The sequence below is a fragment of the Salvia miltiorrhiza genome, unplaced genomic scaffold, assembly GCF_028751815.1.
Source record: "Salvia miltiorrhiza cultivar Shanhuang (shh) unplaced genomic scaffold, IMPLAD_Smil_shh fragScaff_scaffold_173, whole genome shotgun sequence".
Classification (NCBI taxonomy): Eukaryota; Viridiplantae; Streptophyta; class Magnoliopsida; order Lamiales; family Lamiaceae; genus Salvia; species Salvia miltiorrhiza.
Genome location: NW_026651437.1, coordinates 715,368 through 729,544, shown reverse-complemented (window position 1 = coordinate 729,544; position 14,177 = coordinate 715,368). Strand labels below are relative to the sequence as shown.

At 38.0% G+C, this 14,177-nt stretch overlaps 1 protein-coding gene and 1 pseudogene across 4 annotated transcripts; one reads left to right on the top strand and one right to left on the bottom strand.

Annotated features, from left to right (window-relative positions):
* The first annotated feature begins 503 nt into the window (after nt 1-503).
* On the top strand, nt 504-5,676 carry LOC131002698 (uncharacterized). 4 transcript variants are annotated; one of them, XM_057929172.1, is made up of 6 exons: nt 504-783; nt 898-1,474; nt 1,612-2,343; nt 2,436-2,525; nt 4,087-4,863; nt 5,190-5,676. In XM_057929172.1, the coding sequence occupies exons 3-5, from the start codon at nt 2,293-2,295 to the stop codon at nt 4,609-4,611; spliced, it is 666 nt and encodes a 221-aa protein (XP_057785155.1). In that variant the 5' UTR covers nt 504-783; nt 898-1,474; nt 1,612-2,292; the 3' UTR covers nt 4,612-4,863; nt 5,190-5,676. The 4 variants fall into 4 exon arrangements, with proteins under 4 accessions (XP_057785155.1, XP_057785152.1, XP_057785153.1 ...); XM_057929169.1 differs by lacking the exon at nt 504-783 and having other exon boundaries at nt 1,285-1,474; XM_057929170.1 differs by lacking the exon at nt 504-783 and having other exon boundaries at nt 1,285-1,474; nt 2,436-2,604.
* Nucleotides 5,677-6,531: 855 nt separating this feature from the next.
* Nucleotides 6,532-13,510, bottom strand: LOC131002697 (uncharacterized; annotated as a pseudogene).
* Nucleotides 13,511-14,177: the final 667 nt, after the last annotated feature.

The window sequence follows — 14,177 nt, the reverse complement described above, 5'->3', positions numbered from 1 at the left end:
AGCATTCATCATTGATTTCCAAGGGGAAAATAAGCGATGCAAACTCCTATCTGCAAACAGTGAGGTCTAGGTTTTGAACCTCCCCGCTCCCCGCTCCCCCAAATAAAAAAAAGTAAGCATTCATTAAACTTTCAATTACAGATGATTAATTAGAATTGAGAAGGTCTTTTGTACAATTGATTTTGGGGAAGAGTGAGCGATGAGATTTGAATCCTGAATCTCATTGTTCGTAAACAGAAGTTCGCACCATTTGGTGTCCCTTTGGGGACAACAGTGACATGCTATTATGATAACTATATAAACTGGATGACGAAAAATTGAATGTTGTTAAACTGGTTCTTTATAATATATAGATTATAATTTGATTAGGGGATCCTTTATTAGTATGCCTTTTTAAATAATTTGTATTTTTTGTGTGGCAAGGGGAGTATAATTTTTAAACCTTAACTTTCTTTGCCCAAAAAAAAAAAAAATCAAATTTGAAGTCACAATTATATCATAAATTTATTTGTCTACCCTAAGATTAACCTTTCTACATTCACATTTAAATCCATCGTTGATGAAATATTATCTTAATTTCGCCGCCTGCATTTTTCCTGCTTGCAAACCGTAAACTGCGAACACGCTGAACAACTGTGAATTCACAATCTTTCCGTTTTCTTCGTGCCAAAAATTCGACGTTATATAGTGTTTTGTGGTGAAGTTTTACTACTCGTAGTGTGGGCGATTGTTTGGAGGGGATAGGGTTTTGAACGATCCCTTTTTTGGGGATTTTTTTATGAGGTAGGGTTACTCATCTCTCTCTCGCTTGATATTTCATATTTGGATATTTGTGTGAATGAATTAGTTTTTTCTGTTCAGGGAAGTCTGATTCTGAGTATATTTATCTATTGACAGAATCTAGTTTTTGGGGAGATTTAAATTTAGGGTTTGCCTTCTCCGGTTCGGTGCATACCACATTCTGTTCACGGCTATCAGTTTATGGTATTGTGACATTTCAAGCGTGGAAAGATTGTGTATTGGAGATTTAATTGTGGATTTTGGAGTTCAATTTGCAGAGATAATGAGGGGTTGTTAAGTGTTGGAACGGAAAACTGTTAAGAATGGAGTGAAGTAGGAGGAATGTTCCTAACACATTGTTTATTGAATATTACATTTTGCTAAGGATTGTGGGACAGTTAAGCAGGGACGGTTGCATTCCTGGGGGTAGCGGAAAGTTTGGTTTCCAGGAGTTAATACCGTCTAAAGGCATTGTTTTTCTTTGATTTTGCTTTTTTGTGGGTCTAAAGGGCTTTGCCTTCAAAGGAATTATTGGGGATTATCAGGACTGTGTTGCGGTGTTGGAATTTATTCTTTCTAAGATTAACTAGATCATGTCTGGTGCTGATGGAAAGAACTGAGCCTGCATTAGTTCCAGAATGGTTGAGATGCACAGGAAATATTGCCGGAGGTGGCACCTCAGTCCATCTCTCAGGTAAAATATATGGGTGATCTTTCACACATGTACTGCACTTTTTATTTATTTATCATCTGTTCGCAATTTTCGCTTACCCTCAAGTTGGGATGATTATAATCTGGTTTTGGTTCTTAATTTCCATTTTTTCATTTTAGATGCTGCTTCTTCTGTACACTCCACGCGAAGTAGGTCTTTTAGGAGCAATAATGAGAAGGAAAGCTCACATTATCTTCAGAGGAGTTCTTCGTCGAATTCTAGGCGTAGCTCAGGTATTAATGGCTCTGCGAAGCATCCGTATAGTAGTTTCTCAAGGAGCCACTGGGACAGAAACCGTGATAGAGAGAAGGAGAAGTCTATTTCCGAGGACATCTGGGAGCATGATACTTCTGACCCTTTGGCAAGTATATTAACTAGTAGAGTTGAGAGGAATGCCTTGAGGCGTTCTCAATCATTGGTTTCAAGAAAGACTGGTGAACCTTCACCTCGGAGAGTAGATAACAAGGACTCACCTATTAGTGGGAATGGTGTCCTTTCACGAGGGAGCAATCTAAACGTAATTCAGAAGTCTGTGTTTGAAAAGGATTTTCCATCCCTTGGGACTGAAGATAAGCAAGCTGTAGCTGGAATTAGGAGAGTCTCATCTCCTGGTTTGAGTTCCGCTGTTCAAAGTTTGCCCATGGGCAGCTCAGGGTTTCTTGGGGGTGAGAAATGGACTTCTGCTTTAGCAGAGGGCCTGCTGCTGTTGCAAATAATGGTACAGGTCACTCTCCTGCTCAACAAATGTTTCTACTTTTCCAAATTCATCTTCTGGGGTTTCCAGTACGGCAGGTCTTAATATGGCTGAGGCACTGTCACAGCCTGCAGCACGAGTTCATGCTAATCCCCAGGTAATAATTGAATGTTCCTTATGTGTGCATGTATTTATGTTTTTTGCTAGTGAACAAATATTAACTCCTAGTCTCTTCATTAAATATTGCAGCTACCTGATAAGAGTCAGAGACTTGAGGAGTTGACCATTAAGCAATTGAGACAATTAATTCCCATGACACCTTCAATGCCTAAACCATTGGTAAAAGGAGTGATTATACTACGCATTTTAGATAACGAGATGACAACTTGCAAAATTCACATTCACCTTGAACTTTCTAGTAGGTCTGCTAAGGCCTTCTAGTTTTATGCCCTTAATTTTACCCTTTTGTTTTAAACTAAAAGCACAAGGTGCTACTTTATTTATAGCCAAGGCAAAAGCATGTTTTGTCAATCCTAATGATAGACAACAGGATATGAGGAACTTCCTCTCTTTATTAATTTACATGTCTAGCATGTGTCTGTTTTCAGCACAACTGTACCTGCCGTTGCAGACTATAGCAATGATAAATTGATGTAGGCACTCCTTTCTTGAGCACACAGCCTTAACCTTTTGTCTGTTAAATGAAGCAGTTAAAGTTGAAAGTAAAGAAGCATGAGAGGTCCTTAGTAAAAAAAAATAGTTGGATGACATTTGTATCTGGTTTCAGTTAAAAAGATTTGTGAGAGTTCTGTTACAGTTGATTTTCTTTTACTTTCTTTGGGCAGTAATGCATTACAACAATAAGATACTAAAAACTGGTACCAGTTCTCACTGCAGTATTATCCTGTCGATGACTCGCATATAGAGCTATACATTATTTTATACTTCAAACTAATAGTGCCCCTGGTCAAATTATTTCATGTTCATGCCTTTGTTGCAGAGCTCATCCAATTCTCCCTTTTCAGTTTTCAGTGATGACCTTGCTTTTCTTATGATAGTGTTGCCAGTTGCCAGATTCTTTAAAGTTTGTTTGTTGCTGGTTACAACACAAATAGGGCCAATTCTGTGAAAACTCTGATTGAATCAGTTATTTGTTTCTCTGTAACCCATCAGAATTCTCTGTGTAATTTATTATTATATTTAAGCGTGTGCTTGTGAATTGATGAACACGTTTTTACTGTATGCTGACGAATTGGCTCTACTCTGAGAATGTAAAGTAACTGAGGGTAGTAACTACTAGTTTGATCAAGTTTGGGCAATATTTAGTGAGATACAATATGAGGCTATGTCTGGACCAGCATTGCTATTGGCTATTCTATCTACTCTTCTTTTTCTTCTATTTTCCATATCTCTTCTGGATCATTAGAACTACCAAACCTAAAAGAGTTTGTTCCCCTCAATGCAGATGCAGTAGATATAGTTGTTGGATTTTTCATACAAAAATTAGTTCTTGGGCCATCAGAACTTCGTCACGCTTTGTATCTGCCCAACTAATGTTATTGATGCTGAGCATCCCATATCTCTTCTAATTTGTTACAAATTTATACTTGTGTATTCATATTTGCATCTAGTTCAAACTATGGGTTGCTTGAATATCAAACTATATCAAATAGCGGTCAGAAATTAAATCTGTTCTATGTGGCGGATGGGCTAATCTTGATCATATGTTGAGCTATATTTTCTCAATTCACAGTGAATGCATACTATTCCAATTGTCATTATTTCATTTCCTGACTTTGTATATATCTGCTACAATACGATGCATTGAATGGCAAGATGTATTGTTCTCTTTTGACTGATAGTATGAAGATTATGTGTTAAAATCAGCTATCCTTTTCAGGTTCCTGGCACTGCAGATAAATCAAAACAATCAAAGATTGCTATGAGAACTAATGAGATGACTGTGGCTCCCAAGGCTATTCATTCACAGCCCCATTCTTCTCATTCTGCTAATCAATCTCGTGCTGGACAAACCAGGTCTGATTCTGCTAGCAACCCTCATGTTGGAAAGTTTCTGGTTCTTAAACCAGGCCGTGAAAGTATCTCCGTTGGACCAAAGGATGTATGTTGTGCAACTGGTAATGCCAATGGAAAAGTAGCTAAAGAGGGCCAGCTCGCTATGGGTTCATGTACTGCGATCGCATCAACTAGTGCAAGCAATTCCATGGTTTCTGTTCTTGAAAACAAGTCTGCTGCTCTGTCCCTAGGTTCAAGATCCTCCGTGGACAAGAAATCGGCACAAAGCAGAAATGATTTCTTTAAAAACATGAGGATGAAATCCTCAGTCAGTGCTCCTGCCACTCACTCAGGTTCAGGTTTGGGTTATTCTATCTCCCAGTGCAGAGACATCTGTAGAAAATTGTAAAGATGGCCATGCTGCTGGCCACTTCCTTGTGTTTTGGGAGATGGCAACCAGATGGGCTGTAATGGTGATAGATATGGCATTACGGAGAAGACCGGATGTCTTCCGGATGTCGGTGACAGTAGCTTGTCTTGTCATGGATCAATTTATCCAGATGAAGAAGAGGCTGCTTTTCTTCGTTCACTTGGCTGGGAGGAAAATGGTGGGGAAGATGAAGGATTGACCGAGGAAGAGATTAATGCTTTTTATCAGGAGGTGAGTGTGTGTTCCTTTCATTTGTTGTTAGTTTGTTGTATCACTACATTATCTCCTAGGGAATAGTGCATCTGCCTTAAACTCCCTGACACAACCCAAAATTGGAAGAAAGCAATATAACAAAAAGGAAATGAATTTCTCACCCTCTCTGCATTCCATGGAGCCTCTACACTGCTCAGGTTGTTTATATATGCGATTCCGATGTCTCTTGAGTCTCGACATATCTTACATTGTTAAGATTCCCAAATTTTTTGTTAGCTCATCACAATGTATATCTTGATAAACCTAATTGCAAGTAATTAACCTCTGTTAAGCTTTTTATGCAGTACATGAAGCGGAGGCCATCCTTGGAAGCGTGTCAAAGCTCTGAGCCCAAGTACCCTTCAGCATCTAAACTTCCCAATGCTATTTCGGATGCGAGCTCTGACTCCAGCTCCTCTGAGTCGGAGCCTGAAACCTGATTCCAGGAACCACACTGAAAGTTATCTTGAGAATTCAATTTTGTTGGCAGAGTACTTTTTGCTCATTGCTTTGTTCTAGAGGAGAGCTAAGGTTTTTGCTTGATTAAGGATATTTGGCTGTGGATATTGGCAGAATGAGGAAGAAATCGTATAATAAATAGTTGGCACCATCTGATATTGGGAAAGACAGGATAGGGGATGCACTCTTGCATTTTGCATTGACAGTAGTTGGTAGGAGACTTGTTTTCGATATTTTCCTTTTTCTTTCTAGAGTGGGAAAAGAAGTTACCATGTTCCATTAATTTTACGCCAAGAAAAAGGAAATGAAAAGTGGGTTACAATTACAGATTTATTCTTTTGTTTGTTGTAGTTTTGCTCATTCTCTTCCATTCATCAAATCCAATCCGGTCCTTGAAAACATCAAGAATGCATGAATTTATATACATTTCCATTTTCTTTGCCTATATTTACCGTTTTCCTCTTGACCGCTCATCTTCATTTCTGTTGTTTTGCTACATCATTCTCATTAATCATTACACAATTTACATGTTATCTTATTCGTTTGGGTACTTAATTCTTGATCATTATAGTCACCATTTCTCCTCTTGGATCACCTTTCTTCTTCTTGTTGTTTTGTATTTTATGTTTTTTTTTTGGGGGGGGGGGGGTTCTGAGTTGGATGAGTTGTATACTGTTACATCGCGAATAACATTTTTTTTTCAATCAAAAAGACGATCAGTAAAATCAGTAATACATCATACATACATAGAATTCCAAGATGGTAATTATCATAGTTGCCAATTAATAATAGTAAGTGTTAAGATGATTTTTTTCCAAAGTGGGAATTATCACATATAGCCATTTTTGTTAAAAACATAAGTTTTACAGCCTTAATTTGTATAGATAAGTTATATAGTCATTTTAGGCTTAAAAGACTATAACACCCTTTGACTTTTTTGAAACTTCGAGTACTCGATGGTGTATTCGATGGCACCATCGTGTACACCATTGAGTAATGAAAAAAATGAAGATTTTCTACAACACTATCGAATAATCGAAGTACTCGATGGTGTACACGATGGCACCACGAGTACTCGATGGAGTACACGATGACGCCATCGAGTACAAAAAAATCAAAGTGTTATAGTCTTTTAAACTTAAAATGACTATATAACTTATGTTTTTATGAAAGAGGGCTATAATAAGATTTCCCTCAATGATTCTTATTTAAAAAGGAAAGGAATTTTACAACAAGAACAAGTTGATTTAAGCCAAAAAAAAAAAGAGAGGAAAAACATAGACAAAGAAGAAAACTAAGAATAGACAAAGATGTTGTGCACAAAAAGTGGGACACTCGATCGCAAGTGAACAAGAGTGCTCTTCTAAGTCCTCACGAGTATCCCCTCAAGCTCTTAATCCTCGCACCAAACACATTTCATACGCGATGTGTGATAGCTTCTGCGTGGAGCATGCAACAGCAACACTATTCCAATAAATGAGGAGGCCACTGCAAAGAATTCAAATACAGATATCAAAACAACTGTTACACCTATAGTTTGTCAACAGATTCAACCTGATCAGCACAAATACACATTGCAGAACACCCGCAATGCCTGTCCATGCCGAACAACGTATCTTGTATTAATAAACCGACAGAAGCAGCCAGTGAAACAAAGGCGACAACATATGAAATAAAAAGCCAGAGCTTCAACCTGCAAATTCAGAGGCTAAAACAGCTGGAAAAACTAGATGTAGACGGAGCAGTCACATCAACCAAGGAAAACAAGACAATATGTTTTCAAGTTGCTCGACCTTCAAATTATTAGAAGCTCTTTAAGAGCTGCACTTGACACATTGTTTTTGTTATCAGAGAAGGCTCTTGGAAATATAAAACACGGCGTAAATTAGAAAGAAAAATGCAAATTATTTATCTCCATTAACATCTAAAAGCAAAGCATAGTGAATAAAAGTATAGTTGGAGAGAACAAATCATGGGAAAACGCTGGCTTTTATTCAGTAACCCATGCTTCAAAACATAATCAAGTTTGTGGAATACATAAATTAAGACTTGGTTTCATCAAAACCTTCAACAATCTCTAGCTAACAAAATGAAACGAAAAAAAACTGGCTTTTATTCAGTAGACTGAGCTTCAAACAACATCATGAAAACTTCGTCGTGCTAGCACAAAAGGCAAGAACAAATAGAATTCAAACTAGGTTTCATTACAACCTTCAACAATTTCTACTTAACAAAATGGAAAAACTCGAAACCAAGTGAGAACGGCACACTCTTTGCAATCTATGTTTCTTATTGAAACTGTGAGTATAGTATCCGCATACAATTAGTTTATAGCTGAGGGATCAGGTAGTAAATATGCGAGAGTTCAGTTTTAGGTTGATAAAGTTAGTTATAACGCTCTGGCCGAATTCGCGGCTGTCACCAGAGAAATGGTTTCCGCTCTGGCGCATTGATTCCTCTGGACTTGATTCCTCTGGCGTCGATTTCTCTGACGTTGACTCCGCTGGCATATTGACTCCGCTGTCGTTTGATTCTGCTGGCTCTGACTTTCCTCTGACTTAGAAGCCAGCGCACTGCTCAACCGTCTCAGCGGTTATTTCTTTTTCTATAAATACCTAGATTAGTTATTGAGTTGTTACTTAAGAATTTCCATTACTGTAAACTAGTTGTGAGTGAGGATACATAGCAATCTTGATAGATTTGTAGGCTATACACTTCTTCTAGGTTGAGAGTTCTCAATTGTAATTGTAAAGTTCTTGAGTGTTCATAGTGAAATAGAGTGGATCGTTTCTTCTCCGTGGATGTAGGATTGAAAAATCCGAACCACGTAAATCCTTTCGTGTTCTTTTCTTTTATGTTCTTGCTGCGTTTGTCTTCTGATCAATTCCACAACAAGTGGCGCCGTCTGTGGGAAGAGGAAGATCGACGCACACCAACTGTTTGAGTTTTGAATCGGAGGAAATCTGAATCGGAGGAGTTCTTGATCGGTGGAGGATCGCAATCTTTTCACTACTACATCGTGCTGAATCTCAAGACTGGAGATCAACCAAATGTCGATTGCTAAATTCGACACCGAGAAATTCACAGGGAAGAATGATTTCTCCCTGTGGAGAATGAAGATGAGGGCCGTTCTCATTCAACAGGGCCTTGATGATGTTCTGACCCAAGAAAGGCACCTAAAGAAGGAGATGGGAAGGTGAATTCGCTGAAATGCAAAAGAAGGCTCATAGCACTATCATCCTGCATCTGGGAGATAAAGTGCTGAGAGAGGTGTCAAAAGAAGACACTGCAGCTGCAGTATGGGCTAAACTGGAGAGCCTCTACATGACTAAGTCTCTGGCAAATCGGCTCTTCTTGAAGAAGAGGCTGTATTCCTTTAGAGTTTCAGAGGAGAAGAATCTCTGATCAACTGGATGAATTCAATAAAGTTTGAATTTGGCGATATTGATGTAAAGCTAGAAGATGAAGACAAGGCAATCCAGCTCCTTAGTGCCCTGCCCAAATCCTATGACAACATGAGGGATGCCATGCTGTATGGGAGGGAGACTGCTATCTCCCTGGATGAAGTCATGAATGCCTTGAAATCTAGGGAGTTGCAAAAGGCATCTGATGGCAGGCAAGAAACCGCAAGTGAAAGCCTCAATGTCAAAGCAAAGTCCAACAAAGGAAAATTCAAGAAGCCTTTCAAAGAAAAGAAGGGAGGATCAGGAAAGAAGGAGGATGATGAGAAGGAAACAAGAAATGCCACTACTGCAAGAAGCCAGGGCATATCAAGAAAGACTGCTACAGCTGGAAAAGAAAACAAGCTCAAAAAGGCTCATCAGACACTGCAGACCTTGCTGAAAATTTCCAAGAAGCTGAAGCTTTAAACATCACATCTTCTAAAACTGAGAATAATTGGATATTAGATTCAGGGTGTTCTTTCCATATGTGTCCTAACTTGAATTGGTTTGTTGATTTGCAGATGAAGGACCTGGGATCTGTAGTTTTGGGGAAACAACCAAGTCTGCCCTGTCAAAGGCATTGGTGCAATCAAGTTAAAGCTACATGATAATTCTGTAAGGCTCCTAACTGAAGTTAGATATATTCCTAGTCTAAAAAGGAATTTGATATCCCTTGGATCACTACAAATGAAAGGCTATGAGTTTAAATCATGTGTTAATGATATATATGTCTTAAAGAAGATAAATTGTTTGAAAGGAACCAGAAAACAGACTTTGTATCATTTAGTTGCTGAAACTATTGTTGGTGAGTCTGAAATTGCCTCACTTGTGATATTGAATTGTGGCATGAAGACTTGGGCATGTTAGTGAAAAAGGATTAATTGAACTAAAGAAACAGGGTATCTGAGTTTATCTGCTGATGCAAAACTGAACAATTGTGATGCATGTGAATTAAGTAAAAGCAAGAAACTTCCATATCCTGTTGGCAAACATGTCTCATCTGCACCACTTCAATATGTTCATTGTGATTGTGGGGTCCATCCAAAACCACCACTATAGGTGGAGGAGTATATTTCATGTCTCTAATAGATGATTTCTCTAGGAAAGTCTGGGTTTACATTTTAAAACACAAGTCTGATGCCTTTGATAAATTTGTTGAGTGGTGTAGTGCTGTTGAGAATGAAAAGGATGTAAGTGAAATGCTTAAGGACTGACAATGGCTTAGAATTCACCTCTGAAAAATTTCAAGAATATTGTAAAGATAGGGGAATTAAAAGACATAAATCAGTACCTGGAAATCCCCAACAGAATGGGGTTGTAGAGAGAATGAATAGAACTCTCCTTGAGAGAGTTAGGTGTATGCTCTCTAGCTCAGGTTTGCCACCAAAATTTTGGGGAGAAGCAGTCACCACTGCTGCTTATCTTATAAATAGATGCCCTTCTAGTGCTATTGATTTTAAAACTCCTGAAGAACTGTGGACTGGTAGGGCTGCTGATTACTCAAACTTGAGAAAATTTGGATGCTTAGCATATATGCATGTTAGGCAGGATAAGTTGGAACCCCGAGCATTGAAATGTGTTATGGTGGGATATCCAACAGGGGTTAAAGGGTATAGGCTCTGGTGCATAGAATCTGGAAAGGGAAAACTTCTAGTCAGTAGAGATGTAGTGTTTAAAGAAAACATAATGCCTCTAAAAGAGCAATCTACTACTGAGTATACTAGTAAAGGAGTTGAAGTAAACACTGATAAAACTAGTGATAACACACCTATTAATGATGAAATGTCTAGAGTATCAGAAGTGACAGGTATAAAACAGGAGGAAGATGATCAACAAAAGGATAACACTGAGGATCTCAGTGATTATCATCTAGCTCGTGACAGAGCTAGGAGAATTACCAGACCTCCAGCCAGATACTCTGAAGCAGATCAAGTTAGCTTTGCTTTCTCAGTAGCTGAAGAGGTAAATTACAGAGAGCCTAAGTCCTATAAAGAAGCAATTCAGTGCTCTGAAAGCAAGCAATGGATCAAAGCTATGGAGGAGGAAATAGAGTCTTTATTGAAAAATAAGACTTGGATCTTGGTGGACAGACCTAAGAACCAGAAATGTGTAACATGTAGATGGTTATACAAGAAAAAGGTGGAGGTTCATAATGGTGCAGAGGTAATCAGGTATAAAGCCAGGTTAGTTGCTAGAGGTTTCTCTCAGCAAGAAGGTATAGATTTTAATGAAATCTTTTCTCCTGTTCAAACACTGTTCTATTAGACTTATACTTGCTCTAACTGCACACCGAGATTTAGAATTGCAACAGATGGATGTTAAAACAGCTTTTCTAAATGGTGAGTTAGAAGAAACTATATTCATGAATCAACCAGAGGGATTTGAAGTAGCTGGCTGTGAAGGTCAGGTATGTCTCTTGAAAAAGTCTTTGTATGGACTGAAGCAAAGTCCAAGACAGTGGAATAAAAGGTTTGATGAATTCATGATAAGTATAGGTTTCAAGAGAACATTGCATGATAGATGTGTATACTTGAAAGAAGTTGCTAAGTCTGTGGTTGTTTACTTACTCTTGTATGTTGATGATATGCTTATTGCTAGTAGTTCTAGTACTGAAATTGATAAAGTAAAGCAATCACTGAGTGCTGAATTTGATATGAAAGATCTAGGGACTGCTAGAAGAATTCTTGGTATGGATATCAAGAGAGATAGGAAAAATATGAAACTTATGCTTGTTCAATCTGATTACTTGAAGAAAGTATTGTTAAAATTCAATATGAATGAAGCAAAAGTTGCTCAGGTTCCTATAGCTCAACATGTTAAGCTGTCTAGTAGTCAATGTCCTGTTACTAGTGAAGAGCTTAAGAATGAGTGTTATTCCTTATGCAAATGTGGTAGGAAGCATCATGTATTCTATGCTTTGTACTCGGCCTGATTTGGCTCATGCTGTTAGTCTTGTAAGTAGATTTATGGCAAATCCAGGAAAACCACATTGGCTTGCATTAAAAGGAGTTTTAAGATACTTAAAGCTACTATGAATAAAGGAATTGTATTTCAAGGTGGAGCCACTGATTAAATCAAGCTCTAGTTGGCTTTACTGATTCTGATTATGCAGGAAGTATAGATACAAGGAAGTCCCAATCTGGATATGTATTTACACTTTATGGAACAGCAGTGAGCTGGAAATCTACATTACAATCTGTAGTAGCTCTTTCCACTACAGAAGCTGAATTCATGGCTGTCACAGAGCAGTGAAAGAAGGAAAGAAGGTATATGGCTAAGAGGTATGCTATCTGAGTTAGGTTAATCAACAGGTAGTCTCTATTCTTTGTGATAATCAAAGTGCAATTCACCTTGTTAAACATCAATCTTTTCATGAGAGGTCTAAACATATAGATGTTAGATTTCATTTTGTTAGGGATTTAGTTGAAAAGGTGAATTATAATAGAGAAAGTGTCACTGATGATAATGCTTCAGATATGCTTACCAAATCTTTACCAACTGTTAAGTTCCAAAAGTGTTGTTCTTTGATTGGTATGAGCTCTCTTGAGGAGAGCAAGGTTTATATCTAATCTGTGCAGGTACATGCAGGTAACTCAGCGTATTCTAATTGTATTAGATAAGGTGGAGAATTGTGAGTATAGTATCCGCATACAATTAGTTATAGCTGAGGGATCAGGTAGTAAATATGCGAGAGTTCAGTTTTAGGTTGATAAAGTTAGTTATAACGCTCTGGCCGAATTCGCAGCTGTCACCAGAGAAATGGTTTCCGCTCTGGCGCATTGATTCCTCTGGACTTGATTCTCTGACGTTGACTCCGCTGGCATATTGACTCCGCTGTCGTTTGATTCTGCTGGCTCTGACTTTCCTCTGACTTAGAAGCCAGCGCGTTGCTCAACCGTCTCAGCGGTTATTTCTTTTTCTATAAATACCTAGATTAGTTATTGAGTTGTTACTTAAGAATTTCCATTAGTGTAAACTAGTTGCGAGTGGGGATACATAGCAATCTTGATAGATTTGTAGGCTATACACTTCTTCTAGGTTTGAGAGTTCTCAATTGTAATTGTAAAGTTCTTGAGTGTTCATAGTGAAATAGAGTGGATCGTTTCTTCTCCGTGGATGTAGGATTGAAAAATCCGAACCACGTAAATTCCTTTCGTGTTCTTTTCTTTTATGTTCTTGCTGCGTTAATTGTCTTCCTGATCAATTCCACAACAGAAACATCAAAATCATAGAGCTTCAAATAAAACATCACAGAATTTCAAAATCCCTAATAAATTAAGTAATATAAAGAAAACAGTTGATCATGTCATGGAATGCAATACTAACCTCCACTCACCCTCTTCGTAAGGCGAGTAATCGATATCTTCTCTTCTCACGCCATTGAACATCAAAGAGGCCAAAGAAGCAAAAATCCCTACCAAAATTAGCTAACAATGAATGCAACAGAATTGATTGAAAAACCGAACTTTAACATAATTCCGCACGAAGTTACCTGGAAGGTAGTGGAAGAAGGGGATTTTGACGGAGCTGCAAACGACGGCGTCCACCCAGAACCACCAGCCAGCTCCGAACACCGCGCCGGCGACGCTGGGTCCGAAGACTGCCATCACTTGTCCCAACTCCATCTCAACTTAATACTGATCGAAGGCTTAATCTAAACTACTTGCAAAATTCTGACTGGCTTACTGTGATTTTCTGTATGAATTATGCGGCTCACAACTTGCAAAACTCTGTTTTTCTTAATAATAAATTTGTTGTTGATTACTATGTATAATTAATAGATAAAGTAGGTTGATAAAAATTATTTAAATATTAAATATAAAGAGATAATATGTTGCTAGAAAAAAATGAGACATTTATAATGAAACATTACATTATGAAAAGTGGAATATTTGTAACAGGATGAAAAGAGTATTGAGTTTTTCATATTCCGTACTACTTTATTGTAAATGGACAATACAATATAAAGTTTCTGCTAGTACTCTATTCACTCGTTAAAATAAAAGGATTGGTATTTCCTCAAAAAAAAAAATAATTGATAACTGTAAAGAACATTAAATACACACATAATTTTAGCAAAAAAGAAAAAAAAAGGTACTAAGAGCGCGGAGGTCGGTGCGCACCCAGCCCACGTTCCCGCATCTCCCCTCTGCGCATGAAGAAATGGTTGGGCGCATGCTAGTCACGGCCTAATCACCTAATTTCAATTAATAATAAAAAAAAATCAAACGGTAACAAAAAAAAGGCCAATCTTTGATTCTCTTCCACAAATGGATTCATTTCGAAGCACCGCTGAAATTCGCCTCCTATATAGCTTAAGTCAAAACCTACGGAATAGCCGTTGCACGTTCGTATTCGAGATGATTTGGTGGAGCATCTATGGGCACCAAT

Bases quoted from the DNA above. Each gene is read 5' to 3' on its own strand.
- LOC131002698 (XM_057929169.1), top strand. From the start codon at position 1,387: ATGGAAAGAACTGAGCCTGCATTAGTTCCAGAATGGTTGAGATGCACA. The intron at 1,475-1,611 runs GTAAAATATATG...TTTTCATTTTAG, and splicing joins CACCTCAGTCCATCTCTCAG to ATGCTGCTTCTTCTGTACAC.